The following is a 24,280-nucleotide window of genomic DNA, read 5'->3' on the forward strand; positions in this document are numbered from 1 at the left end:
AAAAAAGTCAACTTCAAAGAATGGACTATGAAAATGGCTTCTTTAAACCATCATTAAAACTAGCCATAGTTTAGGGTTCAGACATAAGACTAAAATGCTGTCAACAAACAACAGAAACGTAATTTTCTAAACTCACAAACATGCTGAAGAGAGGGCAAGGATAGTTAACAAGTTAACTATTCAACTAGGATGACTCCCATAAGAGTAAACCATGGTTTATTGTGACATCTGACTCATGGTCACTTTGTTGAGAGGCAAGTGGGAAGGGCACAAGCCTGAATCTAGTGTGCAGAACAGCAAACCATGTTTAAAGACAAACTCCTTAGTGGAACCTGCTCACAAAATTGTTCATTTTGGGGTCAAGAAGCTAGCATTTGAAGCTGATGTTGCAAACCATAGTTTAAGCAAGCTGTGGTTTACTGTGTTGTCTGAATCACAGAACCAAAGTTAGAGAAGTTCCCATCAAGTATTGGCTGTACTATGGAGACATGAGTGAATTTATGAAGAACCCGAAGGAAATGGAAAGGAAATAAGCAGTTCAAAGCTCTTACATTTACCTATTGTACAGCTGCAGGTGCAATCCAAAATTAGAGCTCTTAACTGGCCAGAATGATTTTTCATTATGGTTTTCCCCCTTCTTTTTCACAAGCAGGTGATCAAAGAATCTGCTTGCATTTAAAAAACTAACTTCATTCCCCATTATATGTGAATGCAGTAAACTCTGGTTAGTTTAAGTTATGATTAGTGAATAAGCCAGGGTTATAAATCACATTTCCATCTTCCATGTTTGCACTAAGCAACAGGCTAATATAGTTACTCCAAGTTCAGCCAGAATTGGAAGCTGTAGACTTTTTACCTTGCCGCCACAGCACAGAAGAGGATGGGGTCTATGTGCAAAGCTGAGGCTCATTCATTTGTGTCCCTCAGCCAATGGACATCATCCCTGATCACTGGCTATGGCTGATGGGAGTTGGCAGTCCAATATCTGTATGGCACAACACTGGCTGTCCCTGATGTAATGCTAAAGCAGGGCTTCATATGCAAAAATCTTTAAAAAGGCCTTTTAATTTTTTAAGCTTATTTTCACAAGTCTGGTTCCGTTTTAGAGATTACACAGGCAGGCTTTAACATGTTCTATCTGCATTAAATTCAGAATTGTTTTAAATATACTATAATTTTATAAAATTTGGTGGCTGGAGAGGGTTGTTCCATTTTTTTCCTAGCGTGCTTGTTGACCATCAGCGAGGGTGATGCAGTAACAATCACCTATGCCAGTGAATATTTGTTAAAACAACTTGAAATTATTCTAGAAATCCGCAAGATTCCCAGGACGCTTTCTTAGACTCTTCCCCCACCCCACCACCGCCAATGTAGAAAAGTTATGTTGTAGGTATAAGAAGGCATGGTTATCATAAACTCCTTGAAGCAGTCAGAAACTGATGCAATGCTCTGAAACCCATGTTGATCTTGTTTAGATTTACCGGTAGTTAAACAGCCAGACCTGCATACATGGTCTGATACACGTTCCTGCATCTGAAGAACGTTTGTTCAGCTCAGAAAAGCAGAGCTGAACAATTGGCAAGGGACTTCCCTCTTTCCTGGTCAAGTAAGGGGCCAGAAGCAGCCTCTCCAGCTAGGACTCCGCAGGAGAAGGGGGCGCCATCAAAACTAGGGAGTGCTGTTTTTGCAGGAATAAACCCACCTAATTCAGTAGGAGGCCAAGGGACTCAGACCCCAGGGATGATCCTGTAAGCCACAAAGTTGCATTACAGTTATTTGCAGGTACTTGGCATCTCAAGAAGGTTCTCCCCACCCACCAGGCAAATTTAAAAATTTTGCTCTGTATTGGGGCTTGTGCCAGTAAACTTTGTGCCTCTAATACAAGCACCATGCAGTCCTTTTTGCTGTACAAAGTCTGCAGTGAGTTCCCCAGTATAATGGGCAACCGCCAGGGGAGAGGTCCGAGTCTCGCTACGTGCAGCCGCTAGGATGAAAGCTGCTCCTTTCTCCTAGAGATTCCTTGTCGCCCTTTGGCTTGCGATATTTACACTGGATCCAGACTCTGTACATAGTGATTTGTTTCCCTCTGTTCACCTGGAGGCGGCGGTCCACAATGTTCTGGGCTTTCTCCAAGCCTGCTGTAGAGAACAGCAAATCCAACTCATCTAAGGGACACAGGAAAGAAATGCAATTTTAAAGTATAACGCTGCAAAGCGGTTTGTGATGAAGATGGAAAAAACAAGATAACGACAACATATAGCAATAAAACCAGTGATAATCTTTTTTAAAGAGACCGAAAGAGTAAAAAGGTTTTGCTGCCTATCGAACTGAGCAGTGGCAAAGATAGGTGAATACCTCTTGGAAGAAGGAAACTGTCAAGCAAGGAAAGGATTGGATGATCATTTTGGTGGGACTATGGCATTAATTTGTATTTTATATAAACATGAACAAGGATACAATACATCCTCTTTTGCCTCATGGCATGTCGCGGTGAGATGTATTGAGATAGTAATTATTCCGCTCATTCCATTATATAACACCATATGATGCCGGTCCTGAAAGACCTACACTGGCTTCCAATACGTTTCCAAGCACAATTCAAAGTGTTGGTGCTGACCTTTAAAGCCCTAAACAGCCTCGGCCCAGTGTACCTGAACCCACCCCCATCACTCAGCCCAGACACTGAGGTCCAGCGCCGAGGGCCTTCTGGCGGTTCCCTCACTGCGAGAAGTGAGGTTACAGGGAACCAGGCAGAGGGCCTTCTCAGTAGTGGCACCCTGTGGAATGCCCTCCCATCAGATATCAAGGAAATAAACAACTACTGTACCTCACTTTTAGGAGACAGCTGAAGGCAGCCCTCTTTAGGTAAGTTTTTTAATGTTTGATGTTTTATCATGTTTTTAATATTCTGTTGGGAGCCATCCAGAGTGGCTGGGGAAACCCAGCCAGATGGGCAGGGTATAAATACAGTGGTACCTTGGGTTAAGTACTTAATTCATTCCAGAGATTCTTAACCTGAAACTTCTTAACCTGAAGCACCACTTTGGCTAATGGGGCCTCCTGCTGCTGCCGCGCCGCCAGAGCATGATTTCTGTTCTCATCCTGAAACAAAGTTCTTAACCTGAGGTACTATTTCTGAGTTAGCGGAGTCTGTAACCTGAAGCGTCTGTAACTCAAGGTACCACTGTAATAAATTATTATTATTATTATCATCATCATCATTATTTGTCATAATAGCTGTAAAAGGATTTTTATAAAAAGGTTGTCAGGCAAGCTTATATGGCAAAAAGCGATGTGTGACATAATTCTGATTCCAGCCACAAACCGCACCATGAATTGAGCCCAGAAATAAAGATAAATATAATGTGATTTCATTGACTGGTTCCAGTCTGACCACTGGCAGGTATAAATTAATATTTTATCTGGAAGAGAAATACAGAATTATAAGACCCTCTGGCGCAGCCAACTCCTGCGAGACAGGACGAACAACAACAAACCTCCACCCCCGTTCAGACAGAGGTTCCATGCAGAAATAACTTAAGAACCCTGTATGTGTTGATACAATTGATACAAGTGTTTGAAATACCCTCACTGCTCGGTGGCAACAAATCATGTTTCGCATGAACCATAGTTTTCCCAATTCAGATGCCACAGAAAACCCAGGAACGGTGATATGAAATATGGGAACCTGCAGCATTTTCCAAACAACCAAACAGTATTCTTGGGCTGTGGCATCTGAATCGAGCCCATGTAAGTCTTGAACCTTTTTTTTATCGCATCGTTGGGGTTTTTGCTTTTTAATAAACTAGTATCCAGTTCTCAGGATCACTGCTCTACATATGTAGAAAGGCCGCAATGGAAATGGCTCAGAGCATCATGTTATATGGATCCATCCTGGCATCATTTCTTCTCCCTGCCACCTGAACCAGCATCTTCTAAAACATCATTTCTTGCCTGCTTTGGGCCAGAGACCAAGCCTGAGCTGCTTCAGCCTTTAAATCAGTGACAGCCAATCGATAAAGAGTGCGGTAGGACCTGCAAGTTAGTTAAAGGTAAAGGGACCCCTGACTATTAGGTCCAGTCGTGGCCGACTCTGGGGTTGCGGCGCTCATCTCGCTTTATTGGCCGAGGGAGCCGGCGTACAACTTCTGGGTCATGTGGCCAGCAGGACTAAGCCACTTCTGGCGAACCAGAGCAGCGCACGGAAACAGCGTTTACCTTCCCGCCGGAGCGGTACCTATTTATCTACTTGCACTTTTGACGGGCTTTCGAACTGCTAGGTTGGCAGGAGCAGGGACCAAGCAACAGGAGCTCACCCCATCGCGGGGATTCGAACAGCCGACCTCTGATCGGCAAGTCCTAGGCTCTGTGGCTTAACCCACAGCGCCACCCACATCCTGCTTACCTTGTGTGAAAAAATAAACTCTGGTGCCATCTCCTCTCACGTAGAAGTTATCAGCCAGACACTGACCTGAAAGAAAGGAATGAGAATTTTGACTGCAGCTCAGTTCGCTGTTGCTTCCACCTCCTCCCAAATACAGTGATGACAGCGATAAACTATCAATGGCCAAGAGGCTGATAAAGACATCTACCCTCTTTGGTTAATACTCAGGCACCTGCGCCGAGAGATGTGGTTCTGCAATTCAGCAGCTGCAAAATGTTCAGAAAGAAGAGGAAAAAGGCCTGGCAAGGTGTACATCAATTATGGTTGATGCCCTGGCTGAAAGGGAGCAAGCCAGCCTGTACTTTGCTCCCCAACATGCTCACAAGCACTCAGCACCTTACCAACTGAACACTGAAAATTTGGGGTTTTGCATTCTCCCATTTTGCAGCCGTATATTTGTGTCAATTCCCCCTTCCTTTAAATGTACAGAAGAAGTTTGCGGACTGCATGTTAAAAAACCCACCGCTGAGCAGCCTTCCGCAGCCCTTTGCTTTCCCTGTCCATATCAGAAGCTCATCCTCAATATACTGCACAGACATCTCAAAGGTTGCAAGGTTTTTAGCTGGGGCAATTAGAATAAGATCCGCTATTTGACTACTGATTCAAAACCTAAAATGTATTTTATATTTTTTATTATATATTTATTTTTTATATATTTTATATATTATTTTGTATTATATTTTTATTTTTTTGTATTGTTGTTTTAACGCTATGGCCGATGGCTGACGCAAATAAAAATTCATTCATCTCACAGAGGGCGCAGCAGGAGCTAACAGGGACATCGCCTGGCTTAAAATTACTTCCTTGTTCTGCTGCGTGGGGATGAAACAAGGTGGGCTTAGAGGCCCAAAAGTTAGCCTGCGTGAAAACAACAACATCCATCCCCGGTACCTAAAAGCAGAAGTTACGTCTGTCACTCTCTCACAAGCACACGTTCCATTTCTTTCAGCGGCAGGACCATGTTGGTGCCTTAACTTCCCGGTGAAGGCTAGAGGTTTTGTTTCTCAAGTAGTAGTAGTAGTAATAATAATAGTAATAATTTATTTATACCCTGCCCATCTGGTTGGGTTTCCCCAGCCACTCTGGGCGGCTTCCAACAGAATATTAAAATACAATAGTCTATTAAACATTAAAAGCTTCCCTAAACAGGGCTGCCTTCAGATGTCTTCTAAAAGTCTGGTAGTTTTTCTCTTTGACATCAGGTGGGAGGGTGTTCCACAGGGCGGGTGCCACCACCAACAAGGTGCCAACAAGCAACCGCTGCCTGGTTCCCTGTAACTTGGCTTCTCGCAGTGAGGGAACTGCCAGAAGGCCCTCGGCGCTGGACCTCAGTGTCCGGGCTGAACGATGGGGGTGGAGACACTCTTTCAGGTATACTGAGCTGAGGCCATTTAGGGCTTTAAAGGTCAGCACCAACACTTTGAATTGTGACAGGAAACGTACTGGGAGCCAATGTTGACCTTTAAAGACCGGTGTTATGTGGTCTTGGCGACCGCTCCCAGTCACCAGTCTAGCTGCCACATTCTGGATTAGTTGTAGTTTCCGGGTCACCTTTAAAGGTAGCCCCACATAGAGCGCATTGCAGTAGTCCAAGCGGGAGATAACCAGAGCATGCACCACTCTGGCGAGACAGTCCACGGGCAGGTAGGGTCTCAGCCTGCGTACCAGGTGGAGCTGATAAACAACTGCCCTGGACACAGAATTGACCTGCGCCTCCATGGACAGCTGTGAGTCCAGAAATGACCTCCAGGCTGCGTACCTGGTCCTTCAGGGGTACGGTTACCCCATTCATGGCCAGGGAGTCCTCCACACCCACCCACCCCCTGTCCCCCAAAACAGTACTTCTGTCTTGTAACCACTGAGATGCAGAGGGAGCGACTGCTTCCTTTACTAAATGGCAATACTGCCTTTTCCCTCCCCTTACCTTTTTTAAAACGGAGTTGGGCTAGATCGTAACGGCCATAATCTCGTAATAAAATAATTCCACCGGGTTTCAGTAGTTTGCTAAGTCTGTTGATTACACACTGCATTCTGTGGGAGAAAAACAGAGGGGAAAGACTCAGCAGCCACTGAAACATGCTAGTACAGTGATACCTCTAGTTACAAACTTAATTCGTTCCGGAGGTCCGTTCTTAACCTGAAACTATTCTTAACTAGAGGCATGCATTTGCTAATGGGGCCTCTTGCTGCCGCTGCGCCGCCAGCACACGATTTCCGTTCTCATCCTGGGGCAAAATTCTCAACTTGAGGTAACTCTTCCAGGTTAGCGGAGTTTGTAACCTGAAGCGTTTGTAAGCTCAGGAGTTTGTAACTCGAGCTACCACTGTAATCTATCAGCTCGGAATAACTAGCGAAAGCAAAATAAAGCTTCCAATAAACTACAAGTGGTACCTCGGGTTACATACGCTTCAGGTTGTATACGTTTCAGGTTACAGACTCCGCTAACCCAGAAATATTACCTCAGGTTAAGAACTTTGCTTCAGAATGAGAACAGAAATCGTGCAGCAGCGGCGCAGCGGCAGCAGGAGGCCCCATTAGCTAAAGCTGTGCTTCAGGTTAAGAACAGTTTCAGGTTAAGAACGGACCTCCAGAACGAATTAAGTTCTTAACCCGAGGTACCACTGTAATTTTGTTGCCCGTATTCAGCATAGTTAACCCATGTGTTTACAGGTGCTCTAGATTTGCTGCAGTTATACAAAATGCAACTTTGCAAAATATCCCTCCCCCCCCCCGCAAAAAAACCCCCACACATATTAGGCAAGTACACACACAGCAGCAGCAGCAGCAGCAGAATGACATACATACTTTTCCGGGAGAAGAGCAGAAAGGACGAAGATGAGAACCACAACGTCCACGCTTTCGTCTGGCATCGGAAAGGGGGTCCCGGTCTCACACAGGTCATGGACAAAGGCGAAGCAGCGAGAGGTGTCATATTCCGGATGGGCCTGTATGTTCACACAAGTATTCTTTGAGCACACTTGACGTTCTACCCTCGCCACAACCCTGCGGAACAGATTAAGCCGAGAATCGGCAGCCTGCCCACATCAACCCTACCTGTCACAAAGTGCAGTTCAATTACGTCAGGCTTCCTCAAACTCAGCCCTCCAGATGTTTTGGGACTACAGTTCCCATCATCCCTGACCATTGGTCCTGCTAGCTCAGGCATAGGCAAACTCAGGCCCTCCAGATTTTTGGGACTACAATTCCCATCATCCCTGACAACTGGTGCTGTAAGCTAGGGATGATGGGAGTTGTAGTCCCAAACATCTGGAGGGCCGGAGTTTGCCTGTGCTAGCTAGGGATCATGGGAGTTGTAGGCCAAAAACATCTGGAGGGCCGAGTTTGAGGAAGCCTGAATTGGGTGGTATGTGGGAGGGGGCACTGTATTTAGGACACATCTGAAAGCTCACCTGTTCTCACTGGCTTTTGCCTGAAGGAATCCTTCTTTGCTGCTCCGTGTCCTGTTTTGAGGTGGATGTGTGTCTGTTTTATCTATTTATTATCACCGCCACCATCACTTTGATGACTTGAGGAAAGCTTTGATTCTTAAAGTTGGCATACAAAGTATTTTAAATATTTTTTTTTGCTGAACAGAGCTTTTTATCTTGATCTTCAGGACCAAATGTGCAAACCAAACATACGCCCTCCCATCAGATATCAAGGAAAGAACAGCTACCTGACTTTTAGAAGACATCTGAAGGCAGCCCTGTTTATGGATGTTTTTAATGTTTGATGTTTTATCACTTTATTATTATTAATATTCTGTTGGGGGCCACCCAGAGTGGGCGGGGTATAAATAAGTAGTAGTAGTTGTTGTCACACTGCCCTAATTTCTACATCTGAAACAAAGTATGCATCATATAGTAAACTTGCAACACGGTACTTCATTAAACTGGGAATATTAATTTATGCTCTTGTCATTTTGCTTATTTATGATAGAACTGCATATATGATTTTGTAATTTTGGTCTATTGCTATCCTCTGGGTTTATTGCTTTCCTCCCCCCTCCAGGATTGAAAGAATGAATAACAGGCTAGAAATACTGCAGATAAAATAAAGTGTCGGTGCTGACCTTTAAAGCCCTTAACGGCCTCGGTCCAGTATACCTGAAGGAACATCTCCACCCCCATCGTTCTGCCCAGACACTGAGGTTCAGCTCTGAGGGCCTTCTGGCAGTTCCCTCGTTGCGAGAAGCCAAGTTACAGGGAACCAGGCAGAGGGCCTTCTCGGTAGTGGCGCCCATCCTGTGGAACGCCCTCCCACCAGATGTCAAAGAGAAAAACTACCAGACTTTTAGAAGACATCTGAAGTCAGCCCTGTTTAGGGAAGCTTTTAATGTTTGACGGACTACTGTATTTTAATATTCTGTTGGAAGCTGCCCAGAGTGGCTGGGGAAACCCAGCCAGATGGGCGGGGTATAAATAAATTATTATTATTATTATTAAATAAAGATAGCCTCTCCCAGAGGTCAAAGAGGAAGGCCTCCACCCAGCTCCTGCCAATGTTCTCCAGCGAGGTCTCTACTCACCAGCTACTATGCAGAGTCAAAGGGCAAAAGCCTTGCTGACATTAACAACAGAATTGTATTAAGTTACAACAGCAAAGGCCAAGTACTTTTAGAAATACAGCAGCATTTCCCACCTAGCCAAGATGATTAAACCACCTTCTTTTACTTAGCTTTGTTTTTTTTTACCTGGACGAGCTCTACCGCTGTTTTGGAGAAGTCACAGCAATATACAAACAAGCCTGGATCGCTGAAATAAACCAGAGAAGACTGGTAAGGCAGAGAGAACAGGGAATGTATGTGGACTAAGGGGTTCAAATTTACACTGTGCTATGATCCTAAAGAGAATTTTTACAAAATGATGTATCCTTTGTATGTATCCTGAGAAATTATTCAGAATAAACGAAGATGTTTCAAATGCTTGCTGGAAATGCCAAGAACATGAAGGGACATTTTATCATGCTTAGTGGACATATAAAAAGGCTAAAAAAACTTGGATGTGGATACATACATTTTAAAGGTTAATATTCAATCGATGCCAGAATTCGTTTCTTTTAGGGCTAACAGATACGCAGTTAGAAAAGGGTTATGGAAGATTACAGTGCGAGATTGCTATTTGCACAAAGATGGAAAGATACAGCCCTAGCCACTATAGAGGATTGGCTGATAAAACTATTGGGCTTGGCTGAGATAGCAAAGTTAACTGGTTTAATTGGAGAAAAATCATTACTGACATTTGTTAAGGTTTGGAAATTGCTTACGGACTTTTTGCATCAAAGAGAAAATGATCTTATCCGGATTTGAAGACAAAAAAATGCTGGTTTATGAAAGACAGAATGGCTGGATCATAAGGAATGAATATCATATGCAGCTACAGGACAGAGAACCGGAATTCCAAGCAGTGTAAACTAAGCCCCACAGCGCCTCTGTTCTCTTCGGGGCTTCCAAGAGGGTTTTGGTGTGTGTTTTTGGTTTATAAAAAATATACATCCTTCAGGTTTATACATTTCACAAATTTTACAATCATTTTGACATTTCAAAACTTGACTTTCTTCCCCCTCTTTCTACAGTTCCTTAAATTTATTTTTAATATCTTCTGCATATCCAAATTAACTTAATTGGCTGATTTATTCATCTTCTTTAAATATATGTGTTTATGAAACTGCAGGTTATTGCAACAATCCTGCCAATGTTCTTAACAGTTTATAATTTGTTTGTATATATTCCACAAACTATTTCCATTCTTTTATTTTAAAAAATTGTTATCTTGATTTCTTATTCTTCTGGTAAGTTTCGCCATTTCTGCATATTCCATAAGTTTTTGTATCTATTCTTCCTTTGCTGGGATTTCTGCTTCTTTCCATTTTGGAGCGAGTAACATTCTTGCTGCTGTAGTCGCATACAGGAATAAGTTTCTATACAGTTATGTCGTTCTGTCCCTATAATTCCCAGAAGAAAAGCTTCTGGGTTTGTTTGTTTTTTTACAAAGGTTATTTTAAACATCCTTTTCATTTCATTATATATCATTTCCCAGTAAGCTTTAACTTTACTATAAAACCACCACATATGATAAAAAGAACCTTCTTTCTCTTTACAAGAGTTTCCTTGTGAGCCACGAGAACTTTCTGGCTCTCTCTGGCCATTTCCGGGTTGGAATTGAATTATTTCCCAGCACCATGCGTATGCACAATCATGCGCGGGTGGAACGTGCATGAGAGAGGGGGATGCCTGTACCTCAATGTCAAAAATCCTCTGCACAGTGGAAGCAAAGGAAGAAGACGAGGTCACATGTGGGTCATTTTTGCCATGGTGGGAACATTGGGAATGCCAATGAAAGCAAAATGAAACAGAACCATTCTAGATACCAAGTCTAAAAAAAACATCCTATTGGTTTGTAAACCTCAGCGTACAATCTGCTTGCCGTTTCTCTTACTTGTTGGTTTGGAGGATGGGGAAAACAGTGTTTCCTGCTCCACAGCCCACCTGCCAATAAAGCAAACATAGAGAATATTTTCAGCCATCACCACAAACGTTTATACCACGATACATTTGTCTTTAAGGTGGCACAAGATTTATTTATTTTTGCTACAACAGACCAGCATAGCTACCGCTCTAGAAATAATTTAATATATTCAAACCTCTCCTCTTACACTCTCATCTAGTGCTAAGATCAAATATATTTCTCCCTGGGTCAGTGACGGGGTGAGCTCCCGTTGCTCTGTCCCAGCTCCTGCCAACCTAGCAGTTTGAGGGCCTTCTGGTGGTTCCCTCATTGCGAGAAGTGAGGTTACAGGGAACCAGACAGATGGCCTTCTTGGTAGTGGCGCCCGCCCTGTGGAATGCCCTCCCATCAGATGTCAAGGAAATAAGCAGCTATCTTATTTTTAAAAGACATCTGAAGGCACCCGTTTAGAGGTTTTTTTATATTTAATGCTGTATTGTTTTTAACACTTGATTGGGAGCCACCCAGAGTGGCTGGGGAAACTCAGCCAGATGGGCAGGGTATTAATAATAATAATAATAATAATAATAATAATAATAATAATAATATTTGAAGGCATGCCAGTGCAAGTAGATAAATAGGTACCACTGCGGCGGGAAGGTAAATGGTGTTTCCGTGCACTCTGACACTCATCACGGTCCTCTGTGCGCCAGTAGCTGTTTAGCCATGCTGGCCACATGACCCGGAAAGCTGCCTGTGGACAAACGCCGGCTCCCTTGGCCTGAAAGCGAGATGAGGGCTGCAACCCCATAGTCGCCTTTGACTGGACTAAACTGTCCAGGGGTCCTTTACCTTTTTTTACAGGAGGGCTGTCTTGAAATAATGATGGGGTGTGGCTGGCCAGGGCATCACCCCACTCTAAAATAGACTGCCATCAGGCCCCATGACTACACCCTCCTCTCCTCCACACAGGCTTCCTGCTTTTGGGGCGTCATATGGTATCACTCAGGGACCATGTTTGGCCCAGGTGCTGCCAGTTGCAGACTCCTTTAATATCCCCCCCATTATCTTGAAATGCCTCTCAAAACTACAAAACCCGTGATCAAACAGTGAAATTGAAAGGCATCATGGCTGTATGCACAGAAAGGGAAACTCTTCTAACAAAATGGCACCAAAGAAGATTTATATGGCCATCATGTCTGCTGGTGCCCACTAACCACATAAACATAGAAGCAAAACCTTTCATATTCACAGCTAATATCTCTCCAATAACTGTTGGAATTCCTGCTCCCTGATTGCAGTCATGGGATTGTTGTCTTTCACATGACGGTATATGTTTCGACTCCACAGAGTGGCAAGTGATGGAGACAGGATGTTTGTGTTACTGTGTTCCGTGAAGTGGGACTATTGTTCTTTGTTCTTTCTCTTTGCTGTCTGATGCTAGAGAGAGAGGGAGCCATGTTGCAGTGCTCCGTGTGGGTTTATATGTAAATAAAGTAGATTAGCCAAAATGCTGAGTTGCTGAAGTCTGTCATGCAAGTTGTGCAAACTCTGCGGATCCCTAAGTGTGCCAGTGTCGGTTGGCATCAGTCGCTGTGACGTTCGGGCTGAAGAAAGCTTTTGAAGCTTCCGAACGACTGACCAGGAGGGAGAGAACATGCCAGTCAGGCATGTGTCTCTACCAGGGTTCTACTCGAGTGTAGGCTGAGCTCCTGACAACTACATGGGCGGCGGGGGGGGGGATGGATCAACAGCACAGGGTAAACATCACCGTTAAACTCCATTTGTGAGTCTCCCCAAAGCCTATTGTTGGTAGGCAGAATGCTGAGCTAAGTGGAACTATTGGTGCAACAAAACATGCTTTGGCTCTGATTCACTGTGCAGTTACCTCTAGTATTCTGTAAGTAGCAGATGACCCTGGGAAGTCTCTTAGTTTTTGTTCCTCCAGTTTCTGCGCTGCCACTTCTGTTTGCATTTGGTGGGTGGAGTTACAACTGTTTATCTCCGAGTCCTGACGCTCCAAGATCCCAGTCTCCAGTGAACTAAGTCCATTGCACTCCCGAAGGCCTGAGCCTTTTGTGTTTTTCGCAGCAGCAGCCTCAGAGGCACACATGTCAACTGTATTGGCATTCTGGTTTGGAGCCAGCTCAGGAAATTCGGTGAACAGCCAGTGTCGGTCCTTGAAAAACCCATTTTCGTGGGTTTTGTAAAAGTCATTCCAATACTTGCTGGCACTGATCTCATAAGCATCTGCAAAGAAGATGGCAGGGTACAAGTGAGAAAAACTCCAGTCCAAGTCCTTGACCAGAGAAGGAGCTTTGCAGTTTAGGAGACAACACTTTAAACCTAGAAGAAACTCTCAGTGGTTTTTTAAAATTAAGCCAGCTAAATAATTTTTCCATCAAACTCACTCCAAGGAAGCAAACCCCAGATGACGTATTTCACTATGTAATTGTTCCCAGTGACGTAGGTTTCCAAACATCCTATTTGCAAAAACCTCCTCCATAGATTGATTCATGTGTCACATATAAAAAAAGCAGGCTGCGGGTCTGATTTTAACATCAAAAGGGGCATGTGGGTGAGGGGAGTCCATCACGCCAAGCACTTTCCACCTAGGGTGGTTCATTTCTGCTATCAGAGCTAAGCTGAGAAATATGACAGACTGAGTCACCGATCACGGAGAGTTCAGCTCCCCTTAACTGTTTACACCTTTGGATGCTAAGATCAGACCTGCACCCCACCCCACCCCAGTTTATGCCTGAATGGGGAAGACAAATAGGATGGGTTGCCACCATCGTATCTATTTTGACAAACATACCCAGACCTGTAAAAGCTATTGTTTGTGATATTAGGTCAAGCCAGTTTCCAGTAGCTGTTGGGAGATAATTTCCAGAAACCTGCGTACTAAAAATAATACACAGAACAGTCAAATCTGTACTAATCTTTATGTTTCAATTATTTTTATTATGTATTTCGTGCTTCGATTATTTTTATTATGTATTTTGTGCTCTGTACACCGTAACTTTGTGTTGTGAACTGCCCAGGGATCTACGGGTATAAGGCGGTATACAAATTTAATAAATAAATTAAAAATAAACAAACATGGAACTGATGGGCACCTCAAAACGCACAAGCAGCAGAAAGGTGGGCTAAAATCTCCCCCTGCTTGCTTTGCAAGCTTTTTTGCATACAGATGTGGAAACCTCCATGTGAGTTCTGTGACGGTATGTTACACATGAAGATTTAGCACGCTTCAAAGTTGGGTATAAAAGATAATGAGATTTTTTCACTTTTATTGTAACATGAAATCGTAATCATAAACTTTTGTCATCATTTTTATCTTAATAAAAGTAAATTTTCTTTCCTTTTCCCTCCCCTCTTAAGTTGTACCCCCTTTTCAGTATTGTTCCCTTTTTTTGTATGTACGTAATAAGCATGGGGGGGGGGAAAGAAAGAAAAGATTTAGCACGCTTCAAAAGATGTTCGAACTGGGCATCACTTGGCATAATTAACTCTTTGTCAGTTTTCAAATATTCAAAATAGTCAGTGTGATCCATTGGATTGGGAGGCTTAAGCACAAGACCTAGCAAACATGGATTCAGTGGGCAAGAACATCTATCTCGCCTTCCTATGTGTAAAAAGGGAAAATGGCAACAAACCCACAGCGTTCCAAGAAGCACAAACCTTCGAGGCTGACTTGTGAGAATGCCGAAGTTAATACCCACTCTGGAAGAATGGCAGATGAAGGTGATAGACTATATGGGACTGGCTGAAATGACTGGCAGAATTTGTGATCAGGGGAAAGAGACGGCGGAAGAAGATTGGAAGAAATTTAAAGTTTATCTTAAGAAATATTGTGAAATTAATGAGTGCTAAAATGTCGAGATTTGAGGAAAAAAAGGGGTTTACAGCTGAAAAATATTAAGTAAAAGAAAAGAATAAGGGATAAATCTGATGAAATTATGTGTTAGGATTTGCTGAAATAATTTTGGGAATTGGGATGCAGAAAGGGGAGGTTTGGGGAAGTCGATGAAGTAAGGTTTATGAAAAAAAGGATATGAAATTATACATGTTTGTTTGTGTGTGTGTTTGTTTGTTTGTGTTTATAAAAACTTTGTAAAACCAATAAAAATTTTTTTAAAAAAAGAGAATGCCGAAGTTAATAGCGATTTGGAACTCTGCTTCACAAACACAAGTTCCAATGGCACAAAACTGGCATATGAGTTGCACAACAAACCTACGGGCACGGTCTTCCAGCGTAACGTTAAGGCAACTAATTTGCTCTGCTGACTTCAGTGGGGCTTAATCACACCTCATTTCTTCTGGACTGGCTAGAGATATCACTGCCAGAAGACGTGATATTGCGCACTAATAATACCTTGCTGGTCTTGTGGCACAAACTCTGTGCTGTTCTCTTGGACCTTCGCTTGTGCTGCAGCTTCCTGCTCCTCAGACCACTCCACGTTATCCCTGTGGGCATGAAAAAAGTATTTATCTGGTTTCGTGAACCCTAGCCACTGGAATCCATCTGTGCCGAGCTAGCCTCACCTGCAAGTGTACCATTGGCTCCCAGTACGTTTCCGAGCACAATTCAAAGTGTTGGTGCTGACCTTGAAAGCCCTAAATGGCCTCGGCCCGTGAAGGAGTGTCTCCACCCCCATCGTTCAGCCCAGACTCTGAGGTCCAGCTCCGAGGGCCTTCTGGCAGTTCCCTCCGTGCGAGAAGTGATGCTACAGGGAACCAGGCAGAGGGCCTTCTCGGTGGTGGCGCCCGCCCTGTGGAACGCCCTTCCACCAGATGTCAAAGAAATACAGTAGACCCTCTGTATACAAATTAGATTCGTTCCAGGGGTCCGTCTGCAACCCGAAAAGTCCGTAGGCAGAGGCGCTGCTTCTGCGCACGGCACGCAGAGCGCTTCTGTGCATGCGCGCACGGCACATTCATAACCCGAAAGTTACGTATCCAGAGCGGTACGCAACTAGAGGGTCCACTGTAAACAATGAACTGATGTTTAGAAGACATCTGAAGGCAGCCCTGTTTAGGGAAGTTTTTAATGACTGATGTTTTAATGTATTTTTAAACTATTGTTGGAAGCCGCCCAGAGTGGCTGGTGAAACCCAGCCAGATTGGCAGGGTAAAATAAATAAATAAATACTACAGACTCCGCTAACCCAGAAATAGTACCTCGGGTTAAGAACTTTGCTTTAGGATGGGGACAGAAATCGTGCTCCGGTGGCGCGGCGGCAGCAGGAGACCCCATTAGCTAAAGTGGTGCTTCAGGTTAAGAACAATTTCAGGTTAAGAACGGACCTCCGGAACGAATTAAGTACTTAACCCGAGGTACCACTGTACCACTATTTACCAGCAAACAAACTGGCCTCGAAGATCTAGGGCAACATAATCCTGAACAACTCTGCTAATCTGGGGGTGGGGGCGGGTGGACTGATAGATTCTGGAATGAAAGACAAGCTTTGCCAACAAAAATCGGAAAGGACCCGAGGGTCATCTAGCCCAACCCCCTGCAATGCAGTAATCTCAGCTATAGCATCCATGACAGATGGCCATGCTTAGAAACCTCCAAGGGAGGGGAGTGCACGACCTCCTCTTTCACTGTAAGCTCCACGTGGGCAGGGACCTTCCTCCTTGGTTTTGGTGGCAGCTAGATTGGTACAATGCGGAAAAACTCGCACCGCGGTCCTCATTCCCCCCACCTCTCCTCCTTACCAGGCGTTGTGCTGGAAGAGGCGAGCCGGGTCGGTGAGGAAGCGGTTCCCAAACTGCTTCCTTCTCCTCCCGTCCTGGCTGGGCGCCGCCATAAGCGCGAGAGGAAGGAAGGAAGGCGGGAGGGAGGGAGGGAACTGAACCCGGAAGCAGACCGCAGTGTGACGCTTCTGCCCTTTGCGCGGAATGGGAAAAGACGCGCGGAATGCGCATGCGCAGTCGGGCTTGCCAACACCACCTTCGTCCGCGTTTAATTTTCCCGGCGGCGCGCTTCCTCGGGTGGACCAGAACGAGAACTATCCGGCCCCGTTTAAGCTTCCCGACTGGTAGAGCTAGAAACTGGTAGAGCTAGAAACTTGCAGAGCGGCACGTGGAGTGAACGCCGTTTTTCAGTAGATTGTTGTATTTCCCTCCGCCTAGAGGAGGGAAATCTCTCTGCATCAAAGAGAGCAACTGAACTGGGTCAAGCCGAAAAAGGTCCAGTATCCCATCTTCTCGCAATGCGTACAGGATTGCAGCCTCGGGTGCCTTGCGAGGAAAGCGCAGTCCATTGGCCCTGAGAAATCAGAATGTTTGTTTGTGGTGGTGAACTGCGATTATGCAATCGTAAAAAAAAGGCAGGTTGCTACACCTTAAGGCGGGATGGGGAAAGTGGAGGAAGCAAGCAAGATTTCCAGTACAGTGGTACCTCAGGTTACATATGCTTCAGGTTACATATGCTTCAGGTTACATATGCTTCAGGTTACAGACTCCGCTAACCCAGAAATAGTGCTTCAGGTTAAGAACTTTGCTTCAGGATGAGAACAGAAATCGTGCTCCGGTAGCGTGGCAGCAGCAGGAGGCCCCATTAGCTAAAGTGGTGCTTCAGGTTAAGACCAGTTTCAGGTTAAGTACGGACCTCCGGAACGAATTAAGTACTTAACCTGAGGTACCACTGTAATGAGAAGGTACGGCTTCAGTGCCCTGCATTCCTTTGGTGCTCCCTCTACCTTGACGACCAGAAGCAGAATAGTTATGCAGCAGCTTGTATTTGCATGTTGCTGTACACACAAAGAGAATAACAACAACCAGTGGCGTAGCGTGGGGGGTGCCAGGGGTGCTGACCGCACTGGGCGCAACATCTGGGGGGGCGCGAGTCCAGAGGGAAGGGACAAGTTCCTTCCTCCGCCGGGCTCCCCGCCGCCACCGCCAGCCTTGCACCCTAGCGCGCGCGCCCCCCGCCGTCGCTGTGGCTGCGCTTCGCTCACTGCTCGCAGGAGGAGCAGCCGCTGCAGCAGCGCCGACGCCGCCACCGACGCCTGGCCGGGCACGGGCAGCCTCTGCACCCTGCCGCCGCCATCCCCTCGGCCCAGCCACAGGCGGCGGCTGCTTCTGCCTCCATCCTCCTCCGGGCAAGCAGCGTTGTTTGCGCGGCAGCGCCAGCGGCAACTCGCAGGTTAGGGGTTGGGGGGGCGCAAATTACTTGCCTTGCCCCGGGTTAGGGGGCGCAAATTACTTGCGTTGCCCCGGGTGCTGACAACTCACGCTACGCCGCTGACAACAACATTATTTATACCCCGCCCTCCCCGGCCAGGGCCAGGCTCAGGGCAGCTAACACCAGTAAAATTACAGTAAAAACATAATAGGAAAAGGGGAAAAAACCCAATTTAAAATACAGATTAAAATGCAATTTAAAATGCAGCCTCATTTTAAAAGTAGGCCATAGATCAAAACCATAAGGGGAGGGAAACATAAGGGTCAGACTGTGTCTAAACCAAAGGCCAGGCAGAACAGCTCTGTCTTGCAGGCCCAGTGGAAAGATGTCAAGTCCCGCAGGGCCCTGGTCTCTTGTGACAGAGCATTCCACCAAGTTAGGGCCAGTACTGAAAAGGCCCTGGCCCTAGTTGAGACCAATCTCACCACCTTGCGACCTGGGACCTCCAAAATATTGTCATTTGTGGACCTTAAGGTCGTCTGCGGGGCATACCAGGAGAGGCGGTTCCGTAGGAACGTGGGTCCTAGGCCGGGGGTTGAAATGATGCACATTACCTGCTTGGTATTCTCACACCTGCAACCCTTGTGAACTATTCATGCAGCTGTCATCTGCACACATGCAATGGCTGCCTAAAACGTACACACCTCAGCTTAACTGCAAAGTGAATGTGGCTCCCGTTTTCAAATCGGATGGAAGCTGTTTTGAGGGAAAATGCATCAAGCAGCAGCATTTCTGAATAAACTACCTGGCAGGTATGGATTCCTGGTAATGCCATGTAGGGTTGCTGGAATTTCACGGACATAGCAGAGGTACTGGAGTTGGAAGCAGCATCTGTCATTTTTGGCAATGTTCATTAAAAATAGCTCAAAAACTTGCGATTTTGCTTTGCCATAAAAAGCTCAACAACTTTGGGAAAACTAAAAAAAGCTTAACGTTTGTGTCCAGATTATCACTTTTTGAAATATGGCAACCCTATGTGTATGTTGTTGTTGTTGTTTAGTCGTGTCCGACTCTTCGTGACCCCCTGGACCAGAGCACGCCAGGCACTCCTGTCTTCCACTGCCTCCTGCAGTTTGGTCAAACTCATGCTGGTAGCTTTGAGAACACTGTCCAACCATCTTGTCCTCTGTCGTCCCCTTCTCCTTGTGCCCGCAATCTTTCCCAACACCAGGGTCTTTTCCAGGGAGTCTTCTCTTTTCATGAGGTGGCCAAAGTATTGGAGTCTCAGCTTCAGGATCCTATGTGCATACTGAGCTTCAAATACCAGCAGCAGGAGTGCAGTGGAGCCAGAGTTAAGCAGTAATGTGTATACAACCTAAATTGTGCAAAAACATACACGTGTTGCTTTGTATAAATTACCTAGGTTGTAAAATTCAGGTTTGTGTGGTGCACAGTCTTTTAAGAAGCACGCTGTAAACCCAGACCTGATATCAGTCTCATTCAACTTTCAAATATGGCTGAGTTAGATTTTGGGAGCATGACTCCTTGCTGCCATCTATGTCTCAATGCTTCATACTTTCCCCCATTTTGATGATGCCCAAAAAGATTTCACTCACTTAAAGGAGAACCTCAGGAAAGCAAGGACTGCTGGAGCAACACAAATGAGCATCATGGGCTATGGCTATAGAACATATTCTTTCTTTCAGGTGTTATCCAAGGACTGCAGCCCCCCCTTTTCTTAGACCCATTCCTAGAGAAAAAGCAAGTATTTTGCCTAGCCTGTGCTTGAGAATATATACAAGGCATAATTTCTCGTCAGCAAAGTAAGAAGAGCAACGACGGCTCACTTCACAGTTTTCTAGGAAGGATTAATAAGGTAGGAGGACTGCCCATCCCCTTGTACAATAGGATTCTATGATTCTAAGGTAAAGGTAAAGGGACCCCTGACCATTAGGTCCAGTCGTGACCGACTCTGGGGTTGTGGCGCTCATCTCGCTTTATTGGCCGAGGGAGCCGGCGTACAGCTTCCGGGTCATGTGGCCAGCATGACTAAGCCGCTTCTGGCGAACCAGAGCAGCGCACGGAAACGCCGTTTACCTTCCCGCCGGAGCGGTACCTATTTATCTACTTGCACTTTGATGTGCTTTCGAACTGCTAGGTGGGCAGGAGCAGGGACCGAGCAACGGGAGCTCACCCCATCGGGGGGATTCGAACCGCCGGCCTTCTGATCGGCAAGTCCTAGGCTCTGTGGTTTAACCCACAATGCCACCCGCATCCCTAAGTACTTCTAAGTACTTCTCAATAAAATTGAATCGGGATGATTGAGATGTGGGAATTTCTTGCAAAGGCTTGTGTGGAAATCCCAAAGTTTGAAATTCAGAACGTCAGGGTTTGCTTAAAGTTCAGTCTAAAAGTGGATCCCTATTTGTTTTCGAGAGGTGGGGGATCTATGGAGATGCTGTTAAAATGCAGATCGGAAGACTTCTGTTTGAATCACGAAATGGCTCTTGGCAGTCAAGATCAAATGCTTCCCCCACCCTCTTCCTGCTTCCCTCCTAGTTGGGCAAGACTCGGGAACAGGAGAAAAGCAGAAGCCACGACACAGGAGGTTTGCCTTTTCTACCTTAATTTCTCACTGTATTTTGCCAGTGTACAAAGGTGAAGCCCTGCATTTCCCAACATGGGAGTTGCGTCCCGGATGCCAGCCCGAGATCATCCTACGGAGCGCCCTCCGGTGAAAGAGGAGGATGCCACAGTAAGCAACATCTGGGGGGGCTACTTCTTGCTTCCTTTATGCCTCCCGCCTGCCCTGATCAGCTTTTCCCCGGCAGCGGATGACCGGCAGCTGTCCTGATACGTTTTCCTGTCGTATTCTCGGAGTTCTCGGGGCGTCAGTAGTTCCTGGCAGACGTTCCACGACCAGGAGTAGGTGGAGAAGGTCTGGTAGAAGCTGGGGTTCCCCGAGTCCAGCCCAATCTCTGCGCCGCGCACTCTCTTCCAGAGTTTCAGGGACTTGTTGCGCTCGCGGAGAGCGATTGCCATCCGGTAGGCGTCTGTTGCTTTCTTCACCTGAGCGGGAGACAGGTTGGAAGGGGAGATGAAGCTGTCAGAACAGTACAGTCATACCTCATGTTACGTCCCCTTCATGTTACGTTCTTTCAGGTGATGTCCCGCAGTGACCCGGAAAGTACCGGAAAGGGTTCCTTCTGGGTTTCGCCGCTCGCACATGCGCAGAAGCGCAAAAATGATGTCACGCGCATATGCAGGAGCGGCGAATCGCAACCTGCAGATGCGCCACTGCAGGTTGCGTTCTTTTCATGTTGCGAACGGGCCTCCGGAACGGATCCCAGAAGTACCACCGTAATGGCTAACAGCAAGGGAAATTTTACGCAGATGGAAAGTTAATCGGCGTGCCCTAGTCAGGCATACTTCTCTCTATATAGAGCAGAGTGTGCTCTAGCCCTGCCTTGCCACTGTGCCCCCCTGCGAACTCCCAACAGCACACTGTCCACACATTGGGGGAAGATATGAAGGAAGAAAGGCTGCCAAACGTGTAGACTGTGCTCACTGCAGCTTACTGAAATCGGTGGGGCAAGTTAGCCATGGCTCCAGCTGAAGCTCCATTGATTTCGGCGGGACCCGGGCAGCAATCCTGTTGCCACTCTGCCAGGAGAAAGTTCCATTCTACTCGGACATGTTAGGATTCCACCATATGGACATGTGGCTTAGACTGAACCCAACCTACTGAAGGGTGTCAGCCCTTGACCTCTCTTTGGATCATTTGGGCCGATTTTCTTTCTTACGACTTATCGCCCACCTTCAATGCATGAGCATCTATGGAGCAGTATACTAGAGTGGAAATCTTCTGGCAACTCCTGGTCTTTTTATAATCTATATTGTTGCTGGGAATGTGGGCAGGGGGACCGCTTTGGGGATGTTGTTATCATTTCTGTATGTTTCCTTTCTTTTTCCTGTTTGTGTTTTTCTGTGTTTGCTGGAAAATCAACAACACACACACACACACACACACACACACACACACACACACACAGAGACTAGCATACCTCCCGTCGGATCTCTTCCAGATTGTCAAAAGTAAAACGCCGCTTTCCATGTGTCAGCTGTGGTGCGAGACTGAGGGAAAGCTTTTTGGGCTTGTTGGATTTAGGCTGTACAGAAAAGAATGAAAGAAAGGAAAGGAGAAAGAAAACGAAAGCTTAACCATCAAGTCTGGAAAGACCAGCAGCGGCAGCTAAGTCCCGCACGCCACAGTTCAGGGTAGGAGAGGGGTGAGGAAGCTGCTGCCCACTCTCTTCCTACTCTCCGCAGCATGGTCAGGCAGGGCTGACCTGGCCGAGGAGAACAGATGGCAGCTTTGCTGCTCACTCTCCCCCTGCTCTCTGCTACCAGGGCAGGCCACGGGCGAGGTGGGATGCTCTCCACCACTGGGTCAGCTACTGTAGCCGGGCACAAGGTGCCTCACAGCCAAGGAGGGTGGGTGGCCTGATCTGGGGACAGCGCTGCCGCGCCAGGCACAAGCACCATAGCCAAGGTGCGGCTCCTTCTGGTGCAAAGCTAGGCTCTGATGAAGGAGCCTGCTGTGTGGGTGCCTGTTTGTTCCCCCTCTCAATATTGCGCCCCGCACGCCTCTGACTGGCAGCACAAAAAGTGTTGGCACATTCCCACCCCCCCAATTTGGGAACATGCCCATGCAAATGTATTAGTGCTCAGCAAAAACATTGGTTCTGAATTATAGAGATTGAGATCTAGTAAGTCTTAGCTGGGTGTGATTGCCAATGAACAAAAATCATTAGGATCTGTTTCATAAATCAATCCATCTAGGTCTGTACTGTATTTGGGGAAAATAAGGTGACATAACCCCTTCATGGATCACTGCCTTGTTGTGGTGAAGGAGCTGGAATAACTTCAAGAAGCTATGAGCTATGCCATGCAGGGCCACCCAAGACGGACAGGTCGTAGCTGAGAATTTAGACTAAATGTGATCCACCTGGAGAAGGAACTGGCAAACCACTCCAGTATTTTGCCAAGAAAACTCCAATGAGATAAAAAAGGAGTAGCTTTGAGAAGAAAGTGAGAGTTTCCAAGGCATGCTCTGGTTCATGGGGTCACGGAGAGTCGAACACGACTAAGATGACTCAAGAACAAGGCGAGGTAAATCTTCAGTGCCCACTAATCCAAACAAAACTAAACTGGGAGGTGCTGGAACCTCTTGTTCCTTGAAAATGGGGAACACAGACTAATGTGTATTCCAGAGTTTCATTGCGTGTGACGTTGGAAACAGCTGCTAGGTCTGAGCCTGGTGCAGAGGGCGTCTTGCTCTCACCTCTTGCTTTAGCCATCTTTTCTTATGGAAGAAGTGGTCCTCAAAAGAGGAGAGGGGCTCCTGCCTCCTCAGCTGCTCCAGCTTCTGGAGATTCTTCTTTGGCCTTCCCGCCGTCAGGCCATCTTGGTTGGGGATCAAGGGGAAGATGGGCACCTGAGAATAGGGGCTCTCTGATGGGGCAATTTTTTCTGGCAAAACAGGAAAGGAAAAAGGGAACCAAATGTTAGGAAAGGGAGTGCCTGAGGTAGGAGGGAAGCAAAGCTAGGTCTGGATCGAGCAGGAAGGCCATGGGGCAGTGGGTAGGTCTCCTTGCTCCCAGAAATGCCTTCCCAGAGAACGCCTCCATGATATTATTATTAATAATAATAATAATAATAATAATAATAATAATAATAATAATAACTTTTATTTATACCCCGCCCTCCCCCGCCAAGGCCAGGCTCAGGGCGGCTAACAAGCAACAATAAAAATAAGTTGAATGAATACAGCTTAAAAACAAAATTAAAATACAACATTAAAATATTGAAACATTAAAATATTAAAATGTAGCCTCATCACAGGAAGAGAAAGGAAAAGAAAAAAGAAAGAGGAGGGGGGAATCAAATTGGCTCCAAGCCAAAGGCCAGGCGGAGCAGCTCTGTCTTACAGGCCCTGCGGAAAGAAATCAGATCCCGCAGGGCCCTGGTCTCATGAGGCAGAGCGTTCCACCAGGCCGGAGCCAGAGTTGAAAAGGCCCTGGCTGGCTCTGGTTGAAGCTAATCTAACTTCCTTAGGGCCCGGGACCACTAGGGTGTTGCTATTTATGGACCTTGAGGCTCTCCATGGGGCATACCAGGAGAGGCGGTCCCATAGGTACGAGGGTCCTAGGCCGTGAAGGGCTTTAAAGGTCAAAACCAGCACCTTAAATCTGA

The 24,280-nt window shown here is 46.1% G+C and overlaps 2 protein-coding genes across 7 annotated transcripts in view; both read right to left on the reverse strand.

Moving 5' to 3' along the window:
• Positions 1-199: 199 nt before the first annotated feature.
• LOC310690672 (tRNA N(3)-cytidine methyltransferase METTL2-like) lies at positions 200-16,823 on the reverse strand. Of its 2 annotated transcripts, XM_083470107.1 has the most exons (9): positions 16,615-16,823; positions 15,269-15,360; positions 12,779-13,140; positions 10,882-10,931; positions 9,138-9,198; positions 7,250-7,389; positions 6,369-6,475; positions 4,406-4,471; positions 200-2,165 (listed from the first exon to the last, which is right to left on the reverse strand). In XM_083470107.1, the coding sequence occupies exons 1-9, from the start codon at positions 16,704-16,706 to the stop codon at positions 1,972-1,974; spliced, it is 1,164 nt and encodes a 387-aa protein (XP_083326233.1). In that variant the 5' UTR covers positions 16,707-16,823; the 3' UTR covers positions 200-1,971. The 2 variants fall into 2 exon arrangements, with proteins under 2 accessions (XP_083326233.1, XP_083326234.1); XM_083470108.1 differs by lacking the exon at positions 4,406-4,471 and having other exon boundaries at positions 16,615-16,768.
• Positions 16,824-20,634: 3,811 nt separating this feature from the next.
• Positions 20,635-24,280, reverse strand: part of LOC310690462 (uncharacterized protein) — a 123,773-nt gene continuing 120,127 nt past the window's right edge. For all 5 annotated transcript variants that reach the window (XM_083469373.1, XM_083469372.1, XM_083469371.1 and 2 more), the window contains 3 exons: positions 23,370-23,557; positions 22,090-22,194; positions 20,635-21,094 (listed from right to left, as the gene is read on the reverse strand). In XM_083469373.1, coding sequence (XP_083325499.1) covers positions 20,801-21,094; positions 22,090-22,194; positions 23,370-23,557 — 587 coding nt within the window. In that variant the 3' untranslated portion in view covers positions 20,635-20,800. The remainder of the gene's footprint in view (positions 21,095-22,089; positions 22,195-23,369; positions 23,558-24,280) is intronic.

This window comes from Podarcis liolepis, assembly GCF_965112155.1.
Source record: "Podarcis liolepis genome assembly, chromosome: 13".
Taxonomy (NCBI): Eukaryota; Metazoa; Chordata; class Lepidosauria; order Squamata; family Lacertidae; genus Podarcis; species Podarcis liolepis.

Bases quoted from the DNA above. Each gene is read 5' to 3' on its own strand.
- LOC310690672 (XM_083470107.1), bottom strand. From the start codon at position 16,706: ATGGCGGCGCCCAGCCAGGACGGGAGGAGAAGGAAGCAGTTTGGGAAC. The intron at 10,932-12,778 runs GTAACTGCACAG...CTTTATTGGCAG, and splicing joins CTACTTACAGAATACTAGAG to GTGGGCTGTGGAGCAGGAAA. The intron at 4,472-6,368 runs GTAAGGGGAGGG...CCTTTCTTTCAG, and splicing joins CCAACTCCGTTTTAAAAAAG to GTCAGTGTCTGGCTGATAAC.